This window comes from Amia ocellicauda, chromosome 10, assembly GCF_036373705.1.
Source record: "Amia ocellicauda isolate fAmiCal2 chromosome 10, fAmiCal2.hap1, whole genome shotgun sequence".
Lineage (NCBI taxonomy): Eukaryota > Metazoa > Chordata > Actinopteri > Amiiformes > Amiidae > Amia > Amia ocellicauda.
The window spans coordinates 24,211,609-24,226,815 of record NC_089859.1 but is presented as its reverse complement, the minus strand read 5'-3'; the positions used below and the strand labels follow the sequence as shown (position 1 = coordinate 24,226,815).

General features: G+C 40.1%; 1 protein-coding gene across 1 annotated transcript; it reads left to right on the top strand.

The window, feature by feature from the left end:
• The first annotated feature begins 271 nt into the window (after positions 1-271).
• On the top strand, positions 272-5,562 carry tril (TLR4 interactor with leucine-rich repeats). The gene has a single exon (XM_066715656.1). It carries the CDS (start codon positions 843-845, stop codon positions 3,123-3,125), a length of 2,283 nt encoding a protein of 760 aa, XP_066571753.1. The 5' UTR covers positions 272-842; the 3' UTR covers positions 3,126-5,562.
• The last annotated feature ends 9,645 nt before the right edge of the window (positions 5,563-15,207 follow it).

Below are 15,207 nucleotides of genomic sequence, written 5' to 3'. Positions count from 1 at the left end.
CATGTAGCGTTTAATAATATGCTACACTTTTTACGGCACACAGTAAATTCTGATAAAGCTGTTATTCTCCTACACTTAATTGAGCCAGAGCGGGGGCGGGGGGGGTCGCAGTGCATATTAATGTAGGAGCCCCCCCTGCATGTTAAGACAGCTGTCCAACACTGAAGTGGTAATTGTACACTATACCTTTTAAAAGCATCTCCACTCCCACTTTCATATTCTGCACTCCCCAAACCAAAAGCCATCCAAGAGAGCACTAGATCTCTCCAGAGAAGTGTGGGAAGCAAAGGTTTCCGTCTGTTTTTCCCCCCCAAATCTGTCTGTTCAGTATTAGCTCGGACCCTGCATAACAGGAAACGGACACAATACATGGTCATTAATTATAGAATAACAGTTGTTTGGCCGACGCGAATTAAAATGTGATTTCTTTCCTCAGATGTCTATGGACACAATCTCTCCAGCAGAAACCGCATCTCAGAGAGTCGGTGGCTGCTGTGGGGGAGGTGTTTCCCAGCTGGTAAACTGAGAAGATCCTGCAAATGCGTATTTTGCATCAGGCGACCACTTGGGGGTTTTCGGCTTTGGGAAGTGGACATTTCCTTGCGCAAAGTTGCGGGACAGCAGTGCAAAGTTTACTTCCCTTTTTTCTTCTTCTTTTGAGTCACCCTGCTTCGCGACTGCGAGCTCCTGCGCTCGGACAGATGCTGGGTTGTAAAGAGGCGCATCGTGCGTGGCTGCCAGGTGACCGGTGCTGGACAGATACGTGCGCAAAGGGAAATACAGCATAATTGCGCCGAAATACAAAGGAATGCAGAAAACTGCGGTTTCAACTACTTTTGGGAATGGAAAGCCTATGTGCAGTCCGCTTGACGATACTTCTGTGCTTCATCTGTCCTGCAAACGCGATCTGTCCCGACCGATGCGACTGTCAGCACTCGCAGCATCTGCTGTGCACAAACCGGGGGCTGCGCTCCGTGCCCAAAGCCGGCGTGCACAACCCGGAGGAGATCCTCATCTTCAGCCTGGGAGGTAACTTCATCCACAACATCTCCGCCTTCGACTTCGTCCGCTTTGGCCAGATGATCCGACTGGACTTGCAATACAATCAAATCCAGTCGATTCACCCGAAAGCGTTTGAGAAACTGTGCAGACTGGAGGAGCTGTATTTGGGGAATAACCTCATAACCAGTGTTTCTACGGGCACTTTACTATCTCTGAAAAAACTCAGGATCCTATATGCCAACAGCAACGAGATCAAAAAGCTGACGGCAGAGTCCTTTGCGAGCTTAGACAGCCTGATAAAGCTGAGACTGGACAGCAACGCCATCGAGATCCTCCAGGATGCGCTTTTTAAGAGCCTGGCGAATTTGCTGTATCTCCACTTGGAGACGAATAAAATTCGCCACATTCACAGAAACGCCTTTGCCAAACTGAGCAAACTCCGCTTCCTGAACCTGTCTGGGAACAAGCAGACCGCGATCCGCAGTGTGTTCACGTTTGCGCAGCTCACCTCCCTCACCACCCTGCTGCTGTGTGACAATGACATCCAGCAAGTTGGGGACCACGTCTTTCAAAACCTGCACAAGCTGTCAAAACTGGCTCTGAGCAACAACAAGATCTCCCAGGTCGGCACGGAGGCTCTGAAAGGACTGTCGGGCGTCAGGGAATTGCTGATGGATGGCAACCTACTCACAGACATCCCTCTGGGGCTGCTGGATCCTTTGGAGAAGATAGAGGAACTGGACTTCAGTAATAATCTCATCAGTAAGGTGGACCCCTTAGCATTTAAAGAATTGAAGTATCTGAAAGTGTTAAAGCTGAAAAATAACCAGCTGACAGCCCTTTCTGGGAATATTTTCTCTTCCAACAATGGTCTTTACAGCCTGGATTTAAATGAGAATAACTGGACTTGTGACTGTAGACTCGGTGGGTTTAAACAATGGATGAATTTAGCTCACTCACAGGGCAAACTACTCACTGTGTTTGTCCAGTGCCACCACCCTCATGTTTTGAAAGGAAAGTATTTGGACTATTTAAACAGCTCCCAGTTACACTTTTCAGGTAACAACTCCAAGGTATGTTTGCCATCTCAGTTGGGTTCAATAGAAAGTGTTACCTCAGGCCGTGTGGAAGAGCAACAGTCTGTCCAAGAGGTTAATATCCAGGCAGACCAGGGAGGGCCAGGAGAGCCTGAGAAATTGTCTGTGGAAAAAAGCAAACGAAAGAAGGAGGCCAGCACCCATAGGACAAGATCTTCTACACTGGGAAGAAAAAATGCCTCAGCGTCTGCAGGAAGGCCTGAGAGAGGAAAGCTTTTAGTGACCCCAGCCAACCTAAATGCCACCGCACAGGCTGAGGTGACCAAAGTCAATCCACCTGCCCTGACAACATCACACCCTTCTGAAGCCAAAGCGGAGAAGTTCAACTTATTGAAGAATGTGGATTTTCCTGTGGTGGTGGATCCCTGCGAGTTCAACAGGTTCTTCATCCTAAACATCACAGCCAATCAAGTGACGTCCACCGCAGCCACCATTCACTGGACAGTGTTGGACCATCAAGGCCCAATGAACTCCCAAGTGCATTTCAGAGTGCTCTTTGATCGCTTTGGCCAGCCAGTGAGGTTTCATCGCTTTATTTATGTGCGGGACCAGTCTAACTCAGTCACTCTGCAGGAGCTGAAAGAGGACACCACCTATATGGTTTGCATCGAGAGTGTAATAGCCGACCTTGTCTGCCAGGTGGCCTCCAGGGACCACTGCACAGGAGTGGTCACTCTCCCAGAGAAGCAGGGCTCTGTGGACTTCCAGCTGCTCACTGTGATTATGTTGGGCGTCAACGCTCTGCTTGTGTTCGTGGTCGTGTCTGTATGGCTCTCCAAGTCTCTACGGAAGAAGCTGAACAAAAGGAAGTCCGCGGTGCACGTGAGGCAGATGTACTCGACCAGGCGGCCGCTGCGCTCCATGGGCACCGGCGTGTCAGCGGACTTCACCGGGTATCAGTCGAACCGGCCACGGAACGTAATGTGCGCCATCGACGAGGCAGATCTCATCGAGTTTCCTTGTGACCGTTTTCTCGATGGCAACGTCAGGCGTGAGGAGGTAATGCAGCAGAGGTTCTCGGACTAGGAGTCTGCAAACATGAGGGCCAAGTCCATGTAGTTTTTTATAGTTTCAGAGCTAATCATTTCCTCTGTTTCTAAAAGCTGTATAATCTGATGAAACCGAATGTGTGCCTTATATTATTTTATATAAGCTAGGCTTTAGCCTGTGCATTTTGTTTACAGTTATACAGGTTTAAAATAATACTTACCACTAATGATCAAAATAAACAAAACAAAACTTGTGTGGACTTTGGCCTTTCATAGACTACAACTTGAAATATAGCAGGCCTACTTTAATACCACAAACCACTGGAGCCAGATGCAACTGCTCGTTTGGTATAAAGACAGGATCTTGTCAATATATGTTGTGGTTGAGTTTTGGTACCAAATGAATGCTTTCTAATAATCTGTTCCCTCAAACATGACCAAGAAACTGGAAACAAAGCATCTGACATTTGGACATTAACTATTTTCAGTGAAAGCAAAAAGAAGAAAGAGATACAGTACATTTTTAACCAAAATAGTTTGCCTCCTGCTATTTGTGCTATTCTTAGTTTATTTTGATGTCACAGAGAGTGAGTGAGAGTGAGATGGGAAAATAGTTTCACACAGGAATTTATCATTTTCTGGAGATCAAATGAAAGGCCAAGTGGAAACAGAAGAAAATGTGAACCCCTTGTGAAAATAAACACAAAGCAGTGTGCACAATATTTGGAATATCCCTATGGATTTCATTACGGATGTGCAGAAACACACACACACACACACACACACACACTTCAGAGGAAGAGACAGGGGACATGTTTCTGTGGATATAGTTGTTAAACAGTGGTGTTTCACTGGGTTTGTCCCACACAATGTTATTGTTGGTGCATTACAATTATATTGCTGTCTGAATCTGAACAACACAGAAGGATAGTGTGTATAAAATAGTAACTGGTGAGTCCACATTGGCAAACTGAAAATCTTCAATATTATGTTCTCTGTTCATGTTCTTTGTATATCTGATAATGTTATTTTCAGGTAATGTAGTTATTTCTATTTTGAAATGTGTGCTTCAAGGCATATGTGCTTATTTTTTCTTCAACACAATATTGTATTACATTACATGAAGAAAACGTGTTTCAATACAAATATGTTGACAACATTAATAATAATAATAATTTAATGCGTGACTAATGAGATTCTGTACAATCTTACAATGGGAGAAACTCTGTGAAGTAATAATAACAAATGAAGAGTCAGGATTCCTGTAGAATCTTATTACAAGATGACTGGCCTATTACGTGTATTAATTTAAGAAACAGGGGTGTATACAAGCTCTGTTCATCGTTCTTCTGAGTTCATCTTTCAGATCTCCATTGCCATTGCTTTCACAAGAATATTAGTATTTTAATTGATTTCTACAGAAAATCTGTGGGATATAAATGTGCTGCTGGTTGGCAGTTAGACATTTTTCTGTGTTATACAAGTATTCATTTGTATGTCACTTTTTTCTATTGTTTGCAAGATGCATTTCCTTGGTGTTTGTTACCTATGGATCACTTTTCACCCATAATGGCAACCCATCAGAGCATACAGTAGACATACTAAACTATGTCTGTATTTATATTCATAATCTGAAATAAACATATAACAAAACTTAAACATGTTTCTCCCAATTAAGCATTTGCTGTTTTGTGGTTCTGAATGGAATGGTCATTTTAATATACATTGATGGTAATTTTTTTTTTTTTTTTCCTTTTATATAGTCAGGAAGCAATTACTTTTGTTAACATTCAGTTTGGAGGGAATGGATGGGTTTTTCATGTTCATGTCAACCATTAAAATACAATGTTCCTTTCAGTGGAATTAAGTTCTTACCTGTGAAAATGACAAATTGACTGTTAAAAAAATAACCAAACTTATGAAGGTTTCAGATTTTTTGATAGTGCTGGTATAGGGTATTTGTTTTCTATTATTCCAGCAGCTCACATGGCCCCATAAGACAAGGAGGTTTTCATTCTTAAAACTCATTGCTCTGTAACTCAAAAAGCCAACAAAGGAGGCCTTTTTGTCTAAGTGGATAACATTGGGGATATTGACTCAGCTTGACAGATAAGAGTTTGTACCAGGGATGAAGTATATGCACCCTGAAAGATGTCTGTGTCTGCGGTTTCTGTTTTTACTGTATGAGAATTACATGCTAATGGAAAAGTGAGAGAGGTGATTCCTGCAGGGCATATTAAATTGAAGATATACACAGAAAGAAAGAAAAAACACACAGCCAGTGGGATATTGTATGTAAGTACATTACATTCGATCAATAATTAAAAACGAGTGAAATTTTTAATACCCCTTGTATGGTTTTATGTTTTATGTTTATGTTTATGTTATGACTGAGAACATAGGTTTAGTGTAAAGCTGAAAACCCTGCTTAAGGTGTGATCCTGTGAATAAAACTGAGCACGTGCACTGTGCAATGGTTAACTGTGTCATAAGACTACAGGAAAAGGACTATAAAAGAACAGTGAAACTGATTGCCTGCTTCTTGTGGAAGTTAGTCTTATTTTGATTTGTTTGTCCCAATTGCTTTTAATGCTAGCAGGGAAAGGTAATCTCTCTCAGATGGAAATAATATTCTACAAACACTTGTGATTATATTCTTCCTCAAACTATGTACCATGTGGCATTTGAATCCAACTATTCTTTATCCAAGCATCTGATGTCTATTTCAGTTTAATTTGCTCTTATAATGCACTGCAGTGCAGTGAACTATTCCACACTGAAACATAGACGATTTGGGATTCCCTTTTAATGTCATTGTACTATACTGCACATTTGCCTTGCTACACCACTGAATAAAATGTTTACTTACAACAGGAGAGCAGAAATGCACGTTATGATGAACAGAGCACTGGAGCCTGTAGAAGAATATGACTGTTTTAGTCAGGCGCAGGCAGGTCCATCTTCCTCCAGTCTCTCTGGTCCCCCAAGGCCCCCGAATCTGAAGCCTGGAGGGAGAGCATGTCCTCAGCCCATGAAACTGCTTCACTCCCACCCATAGGGCTGAGTGGGATGGGTGATGGTTACCCCGCTGGGGCCGGGGCTGCAGGTGGAGGTGGGGGGCTGGAGCGGCCTGGTTGGCCATGTGGAGGCGCATCAGCTCCGGCACCTGGTCCGTCAGGTTGTTGAGACTTGCTGCGTCGCGGGTGACACTGCGAGCTCTGGGGACCCTGCGTCTGTGCCCCTGGGGAGATCAAGACCCCCAAGCGGACAGCGCGTGGATTCTGCATGGGGGGGAGCAGCTGAGTGGAGGGTGGAGACGGGCTTAAGGAAAGCTGTAACCTCAACGCCAAAACTGATGTGTGGGAGCTAATCTGCAAAGGAAGCCTGTGCTTTACGTTGGAGCCGAGAGCACAGTTGAAATGTGCACAAATAAGGCACGAGGATGGGTCCTCCTAAGCTCTGTAGACGTGGTCAGGCCCCAGGCGGGCCCCAGGTGGGCCACACACGAGGCATAGGATCTGGGTGGCAGGCCGGGGATCCAGCTGGGCCCAGCAGATTTAGTGCCATGACTCTCTTGCTCCAGCACGTGAACAATAATATTATGTTACAAGCTTGGTAGCGCATGCAATCCACTATGATTTATACTGAATTGATATATTATATTAAGACAGAGTCAGAAGAGGATGATCCTCAATGGTGAAAAAGACACTGAATTACTGTACTGTACTGTAGATAAAGCAAGCGGGGGAGGGCTGCTTGAGTGACAGCGTACAGTAGCCTATAGGCAGCTTTGTTAGACAAATACGTTCACAGGTCCCAAGGTAATGACACAGGTCCCGCCCCCTGTGGGTAATATCCTCAGTATGAAAGATATCACTTGTTCTAGCATGGGGAGAAAGACAACATGCACGCGTCCTCTGAAATTTGCATTGACAGGTCATCTGCTTGTTTTGTCAATAGGAAATCCATATAAAAAAGAAATTAAAATTTAGAGGATTCTGGAGAGGTCTAAACCCGTTCTTGCTAATAACATTAAATGTTAAGCCAATGGGGAACCCGTTGCAAATGCAGGAAACCATGGCCAGCTTTGAACACCCCACCCTGGCCATGTTTGCTCATTTGAGTGCTGCCCCTGGAGTTCCACTCAGAATCTGCATCCAGTTGAACCGTCCATGTCTGAGGCACAACACCCAACTTTCATTCTCAGTGGAGGTTTATAACATGGTGTGCCTATCAGGAAAACCAGTAACTTCATTTCTTTATCTATATATTCAACAATAAATAATTTTCTCCAATTCAGAGACCTCAGTTTGAATTGTGCAAAGCATGGAGTAAATGTATACATTCCTAAACATTTTCAACAGTTAATTCAATGTAAATTGCATATTGTTTTATAAGAGGAGTCTTAGTAATACAATTAGGACTTAAAATAGATGAAGTCTGTTACTCACAATATACACAAATATAATGTAATACATATAGACAAATATAACTGTAATCAGATGTTTTGTTTCGAGTCTGTACCCCCTCCACCGAGGAGCAGCTGTGCTGTAATGGATGAAAGTGGACGTCGGCCAAGTGAATGCAATGTTTTGTTCTCGTTGTGTATGTGGATGTCATACGTTTACAGCAGAGGAGTCAGGGAGTTAAGAGGAAAAACTTATTCAGCTTCAAGACTAGACTTCCTGGGATTTGGAGTAAGAGTTTTCTTAAATCATTATGAGAAGGAAGCGTAATTATTTATTCACCTCATCCTACTAGATTCCCTTTTTATTTTTGATGCACTCCGTAATGATGCCTCGCTTTCCAAGAAAAGCACACCGAGTCGGATGGTATCCTAAATATTTAGTGCATTCTGTAAATATCTGTAAACTGCAGAGCACACGGCACGGTCTCTCTCTCTGTTGTTGCACCAGATGTGCACTGTAAAGCCCAAGGAAGAGGCATCATTCTACAATACTGTTTATATCTGCACTCACAGATCAGCCAAAACCCACAGGGGCTTTGGCGCCTCATGAGTTTCAAACAAAGAGCCTAGAAAACATGTGCTATTAGGAAAGGGGCCAGACATTTTGAATCAGGATGGGGCAGGGGGTTTAACTTTCAGAAAATCTGATTTTTTTTCCTCTCTCTCTATGCAGAGGTGTCCAGTTACACAATAGAGCTTTAGTCTGAGTTTTTCTTGAAGCACAAATCTGATTTACGTTAAGAAATGAAAATCACCAGGAGGGTTTATACTGTACTTAATTGCAAAGTATGCATTTAAAATCAAATTAATTGATTTCTTAACAGGATTCCATTTGATATAATTTTGCCCTGAGCTGCTAATTAATTTTTTTAAATATATTTTTAAGATACTGTCAGTCTGCAGGTAGATGACGTGGCTGTTTAGAGACTGGGAACCATATTACTGGGACACTGAGTCAACCCCTGAGCCGTGCCAAGACTTTTGCTTTTTTATTGCTTTTACACTGATACTTACTACAGAGGAAATGTTTGCAAAAGCTTAAAACCCCATTTAATATTAATCTCTTGTTGTCAAATTGAAAAAAACCCACTGTTTATATTGTGCTTACTGTGATTTAAATACAGCCTTCACTGAATCCGTCAACTGAAAGCTACAGAAAAGGCTTCATTTGGAAGGACAACACATATTTCACTGTTACTAGAGTCTTCTCTCTCTTTACAGAATAAAGCCATCACCTGTCTTTCCCTGGGTGAGGGATAAATGCAATTACGTCCATCTGCCAGTGTTTTAGGTAAAACACCCAATTCAAATCCAATTTATATTGAGTAGCTCAAGTTGGCTGGCCTATGTTGGGAAAAGAGGTTTGAAATACAATCCTGGCAGACAGGATCATTGGGACCCCTTAAAAAAAACAGCAGCTGCTCTCTCCCGAAGCCAAGTTGACTGTTTTTACAGCTTTCTCCAGCTAAATACAACCGATTTCTATAGTATTATTCAAAACAAAACAGAACACAGGTATAAATCTTTAATGCAAATGTCAATAACTTTTATGTAGTACATGAAATCCAAGGATAAGTTTGGACCTGAGAAACAGTGTTTTCATCATTAGGGGAATTTACCCTGGACGTGGTGAATGACCCCGTCCACTTTAATCATCTCTTACAGCCTTAATCTTGCCAATATAATTTGTACATTTAGCACATTTACGTGCACATCGGTCTTCTGTTGTGCACAATACACATTTGTTACCAGAGTGATCGAAGTGATGGGAGTTTATTTAAATTCAATACAAAGCTCCAAGATCTGAAGCATGTGTTTTACGAGCGAGTTGGTAGCCACTAGAAAGGGCATGTTTGTTAATAGAATTTGGGATTTGCAAATTAAATTTGATTAAATGTATACATATATCTAAGCATCAACATACTAATACTACTTTTTTGTAGCTTATGACAGAAAGTAGTGATTATCAAGTTTAATAGATAAGGCTAAAAAATAACTCTCAAATACCATAAACAAATATTACAAGTAACATAATAAATGCATTCTGCTGTACATGCGTTATTAGTGATTGATTGCATTTGTTATTGAATAACTACTGTGGATAGAAAAGCTTTATTTCTCTGGCATGTCAAGTGTGAGTAGACTGCCACCTTCTGGTGTGAAATATGACTGCTTAGATATTTGACCAAATGCAAGTTATTTATGAGAATTGTTTGGCTCAGATTTGTTTATGTATTAATGTATTCATGTTTAAAACATTTGAGTAGTATGTGTAGATGTCATGTCATAACTTCCAGCATAAAGATTTTAGTTTTTGATAAATGTTTATTATATATGAACTGTTTACTTTAGTTCTTGGAATATTTTTAATTCGTAAAAGAAAAAAGCTAAGATTGATCTTATTTTCAAAAGTTCTACAAAGTAGATGTAATTCAACCTGATATTGTGAAATCATTATAAATTATTGAACAAGTATTTCATTTTTCTCTGATATTTAGCTGGAGGGAATGCAAAAGTGGAACAGCATATGCAAACAAAGGGGATTTGGCAGTGTAACAAGCAGTATGAAAGAATGGAAAATTAGGAATTGGAAATGTGACTGACAGACTGCAAGGAGCAACATCCCTAACAATTAAGAAGATGTTTTCAAGACTAGGTGTACACAGAGGTATTTCAGACCCAGCCAAAACCAACCTCCCATCCCAGGAGGACTGAGTTTAAACAGGTCCCTACCTGAGCTAATACTGTCAGCTTGTTTACCAGCTACCCAAGGAACAGAATTGAAGAGGCTAGCGGACGTAGCAGAATATCAACAATCTAGCCCTGTAATCCTATGATATAAAAAAAATGCTTGACACTCTATATGTTTGTGTAAAAGACAACAGCTCGATGGCTTTTATAAGATAAACTGTAGGAGTGCTTTTATTTTCATATTTTCATATTTAATTGGAACAGTGACTTTAGAAGACATTGTCTGTAACAAAGTATCTCAAAATCCTGCAAAAGCTGTGTATTTATAATCTATATAGTTTGAAACAGAAATGGTTCTTCTCGGTGTATGCGACTATGCTGATCCACTAATGATTTGCAAATATGCATCCCGAGACAAAACAATAAGAACACTTTGAATAGGTGAAGGCTTTGTGTTTGAAGTGTTAATCTTGCACATTTTACAGCTAGGCGGCACTGGAGGTCAGAAGAAATTTGTAAGTGAGTTCATTTTAATTAATTAAAATCTTGGCTCGCAGCGATTATGTGGACAGCATAGCTCCTCTGCATCTGTCAGTTTTTTTACTGCTGGACAATAGCAGTGACTGTAACAAAACAAAAAACAAAAACGCTTGAGAGTGCATTTCTGGCACTTAGAGTCAAACTGGCAGTGTTTATAAATCATGTCATCTCCACTGTCCAATCAGAGGACTTCAAGCGAAGAGTGAGACAATGTTATAAGGAGGCTGGCTTTTCTTACAAAACCCTTTCTGTGAACAGCCTCAGGACCAAGAGAGAAATACCTTCCAATGCAAATTTAATGCCAATTTATCTGTATAGTAATTTCAATACTATAACTAAAAGACACATGCAGTACATTACAGGCCTATATACATCTTCTTCACAAAGCTGGTGATTTTGTCCTGATTTCTGTGAAGATGTATGCGTGCATGTACTTACTTTTCAATTTATTTATTCCAAAATGGAGCTTATTGAATCTCTTGTTCCTTTTCCATTCATCCAGATTTTCAGCAATAGATGAGAAAACACTAAATTAGTTCCATTAAGTAAATCCATTAATTAAAAAAAGGCTAGTTCAGCAATCTTAACAGCTCACTGTCATTCTATTTGCCTGACAGCCCTGCTGCTTTCTGTACCAAAGACTGATCCTCAAATTGGAAGCTGTAGGCATTCAGGGTAATGTAAGTAGATGGATTATGAACTGGTTGATGTATAGAAACAGAGGGTGTTGATTAGAGGAGTCTCTTCTAACTGGAGTGAGGTTGTTAGTGGAGTTCCACAGGGATCAGTACTAGGGCCTGTGCTTTTTCTAATCTATATTAATGATCTGGACTCTGGGATAGTTAGCAAACTTGTCAAATTTGCGGATGATACTAAAATAGGTGGCTCAGAAGACAGAAAACAGGAGACACTTCTTCAAACAGGGATGAACACAATCTGAACAAACTCCCCAGCGATGTGGTTGAAGCGAAAAATTTGGGAACATTTAAAAATAGACTGGATAGGATCTTTGGATCACTTAGTTATTAATGGACACCAAGCTAGCATGATGGGGCGAATGGCCTCCTCTCGATTGTAAACTTTCTTATGTTCTTATGTTCTTATGCTGGAATTTAACCTTTCTGCCACAAGTGTATTACAGGTTCACTTAATCCTCCAGTATCCTTGTCCCCTACTTCAACCTTCGACTCTTATGTCACCTTCGTAGTTTATTTGCCTCCTCGTTATTTTCTCACCAATGCTCTATATCTTCTCAGCTGAAGCATGATTTAACCGAAGAAGCATGATAATTAGTCATTGTTTTGGAATGTGACGGCTCTTTTACTATGAGTCAGACAAGCTACAGTTCTCATCTACAAGAGCAGCAATCAGTAACGTGTTTTTACCCCAGTCTTACCTACAGGACTTGATCCTTTAGGGTTATATTGCACTTACAGAGAGCTCCGGTTTATTTTATTTCTTTGCTTCCAATGGCCCACAGCATTCTGTATGTATGTCTAAACTGGTTGACCATTATTCAAAACAAACAATACTATAATTATCCTTATTGACACAATTTCTCTTCAGATTTTGAGTGCAAACCTATTCTTAGCATTGCAATTATTGTTATAGGTAATAATGTCTGTTGTGCAAAAGGCTTTTTTAATTATTTTTCTCTGAATCACTGAGAAAGTAATGTTTGATGTGCATCATGAGTGTTGGGGATTTATCTAAACTAGAATGCTGGTGAATGGAAAAATGTGTGTTGCTCAGTCATATACTTAATTAAAAGGCTGTTGCTTCCTTAGGATTTTTCCATTTCAACAATTAGTGAAACACTCAAGGGATCTGAAATGACTGAGGTGAAGTGGTCCAGTGTGTGCTCAAATGCTTAGAAGCTAATAAGAGTCTACCGATTCGTAGTGAAGCTTGCCAAATAAAATACATTACTGAAACAATTGTGCATCAGTGAACTATTGATGGTGCAGTTCCAGTAATGCTCACTAGGGTTCCCCACTGGACCTTAAAATTAACGAACAGGAGGGGATAGCACTGAGAGTAAGGGTCTCTATGTTTAGTCAGTTCAGAGAGTTTGTGTTGACTTTCAAGATTAGGTTTTCTTTTAATCTGAAAATGTCAACAAGGCAGATGATCTTCTCTGCACTATAGACCAGTGATAGTGAACCTGGGTGCATGAGCTTTTTCCAGGGGAATATGGAGGTAATGACATGAATAGTGTCATGGATGGAAAACACTTTTCTGGTGACTAAGAAAGACCAGGGAGGCAAATTGCATTTTAATTTTTAATTCCATAAAACACCAGGAAAACATGCTTACTAAAGTCTTCTGAAGATTTGACAAGAAAGTCAAATATGTTGGGAAGTTACTTGCAAAAGTTCCACCCAAAATAAAAGCCATAAGCATAATACAAAATAAAGAATACTAAACCAAATGTCTTTATTTTTATCAAAATGCTATTTTTTTAAACAAATTATAAACTAACCGTTTAAAGAAGCAAATATAGTATAAATCACTATATATACACAGGAAATAACATTTGTAGTTAGAAAATAACTCTAGAGGAAATATCTACATATCTGTGTTAATTCTAAAAATAAAATAATTGTCCTTCTGGAGTGCATGAGTTTCTCAAAGTCTGGCTTATAAAGTTATAAAAGTTTGAGGAACACTGCTATACACTGTACAGAAGGCAAGATATATTTGATCTATATTTGAATCTTATAATATTATTTTCACACAAAATGATGGATGTCATGCATGGGTTTGAAAACATTATTTGCACAATGCATATCCTAACCCTGATGTGTAAGAAACAGCACAAAATACTTATATATTTGACCAGCATCACTTTAAACCAACCCTAAGTCTCATTATAGAGTGAATCGAGGACTGCAACCATGCCAAAAGTAACATGAATGTATTTTTCTTTGCAAGGTCCCTGCCAGCCCCAGGGATCCAGCCCTGAGTTATTTCTACAGTGGACAGTGTTTGAAGCTGGTCCACAGGAGCGTTCCTTTCAAGGAATATCATTCCAGGTCTGGACCTCCTGAACGTGGGAGGCTCAGTACAATTCACATCACCTCACCTTGCAGAATGAGTGCAGAATGAGTTTTAGTCCCATTACGTCAGTGCTCAATGCGTCGGTTCTCAAAAGCCCTTGGGCCCTTAAATAAAAGACGTAAAATGCAATAAATGAATAGGACTGGGTTTCTGTGCAATGGTTGCAAGTTGACTCATTGGAACCACGTTTTCCTGCGTCATTCTGTCTGCCTACTGTATGTGCAATGCAGACACAGCAGAAAGTGTGCCATTTCCACACGGTCGAGGGCTTTGCATTTTAGTGGTGTAAGAAATGCATGTATGTGACAAGCTGTGTGTTCTGAGGGGCTACAGCAGGTATTTTTCTTAATCTGTCAGTGGATACAATAAGAGAGAACACATGTGCCATAAGGGAGTTCACATTTCCATAAGCAGGAAAGCTGTGTTACAGTTTTGATTTAAAGCAAATTTACAAAATATTGACCATGAAGAAAGAAAATCCCCAGTGTTATGCTGATGAAATGCAGTAGGCCGATACTGAAATGGTACCTTTACTTTGAATGAAAGGCAGTGTTATTGAAACCACATCATTTACAACAATTAATGGAAACTACTTATAAAACATAGACAGTCCCCTCCTAATAGCACAGTCCTAGAGTTTGTCCTTAAAAAATGAAGTATAACGCAAAGATCAATGTCAATACACACTTTTGAAATCATTAAGAAATCCTGGCTGTAGCTTTGGGTGTTTTAGAGCTGTGGTAAACCAACATGTTATTTGGTTAAGATTAATTTCACAGTGTCTAGACAGCTTCAGAGGTTCGTTTTTATTTATTTTTTTACAAAAAGTGCAAAATACAATGTGGACTATATTTAGTGACAACAATAACAAATCTCTCATTAGAATTTTGCAAGAAACGTGCAGATTCAATGTTTAATTTAAAGTTCACATTGTCTTCTGGTTTTCCATTACAACTAGAGCTTTCAATTACTTATTAAACTATTTTGGCCTATCATTTAGATGTTTTAAGATATTTTACAGTTGATAGGTTAAAAGATGCCATTGATTCAAGGTACAGTACCTGTAATACAATTTACAGCCAGTTGAGAAATATTACATTTATCCAGGTAATCAGTAAATCAGACCACTTAAGTGACTGGGAGCCGGGTTGGATACAAAACCCCCCAAAACAAACACCTCAGCCCCTTCAGGAATTTAATTTTAACCACCTGCTTAAAAGTGTCATGAGGTTTAAATAATCACACAGGACAAACTATACAATTTTTATAAAACATTTACACTAATGGAGGTCGAGGTTGTCTGCCTATTCTAACTATAATAACCCCAAGTCTTGTCATTGCCAAAACATAAAGCTGCATC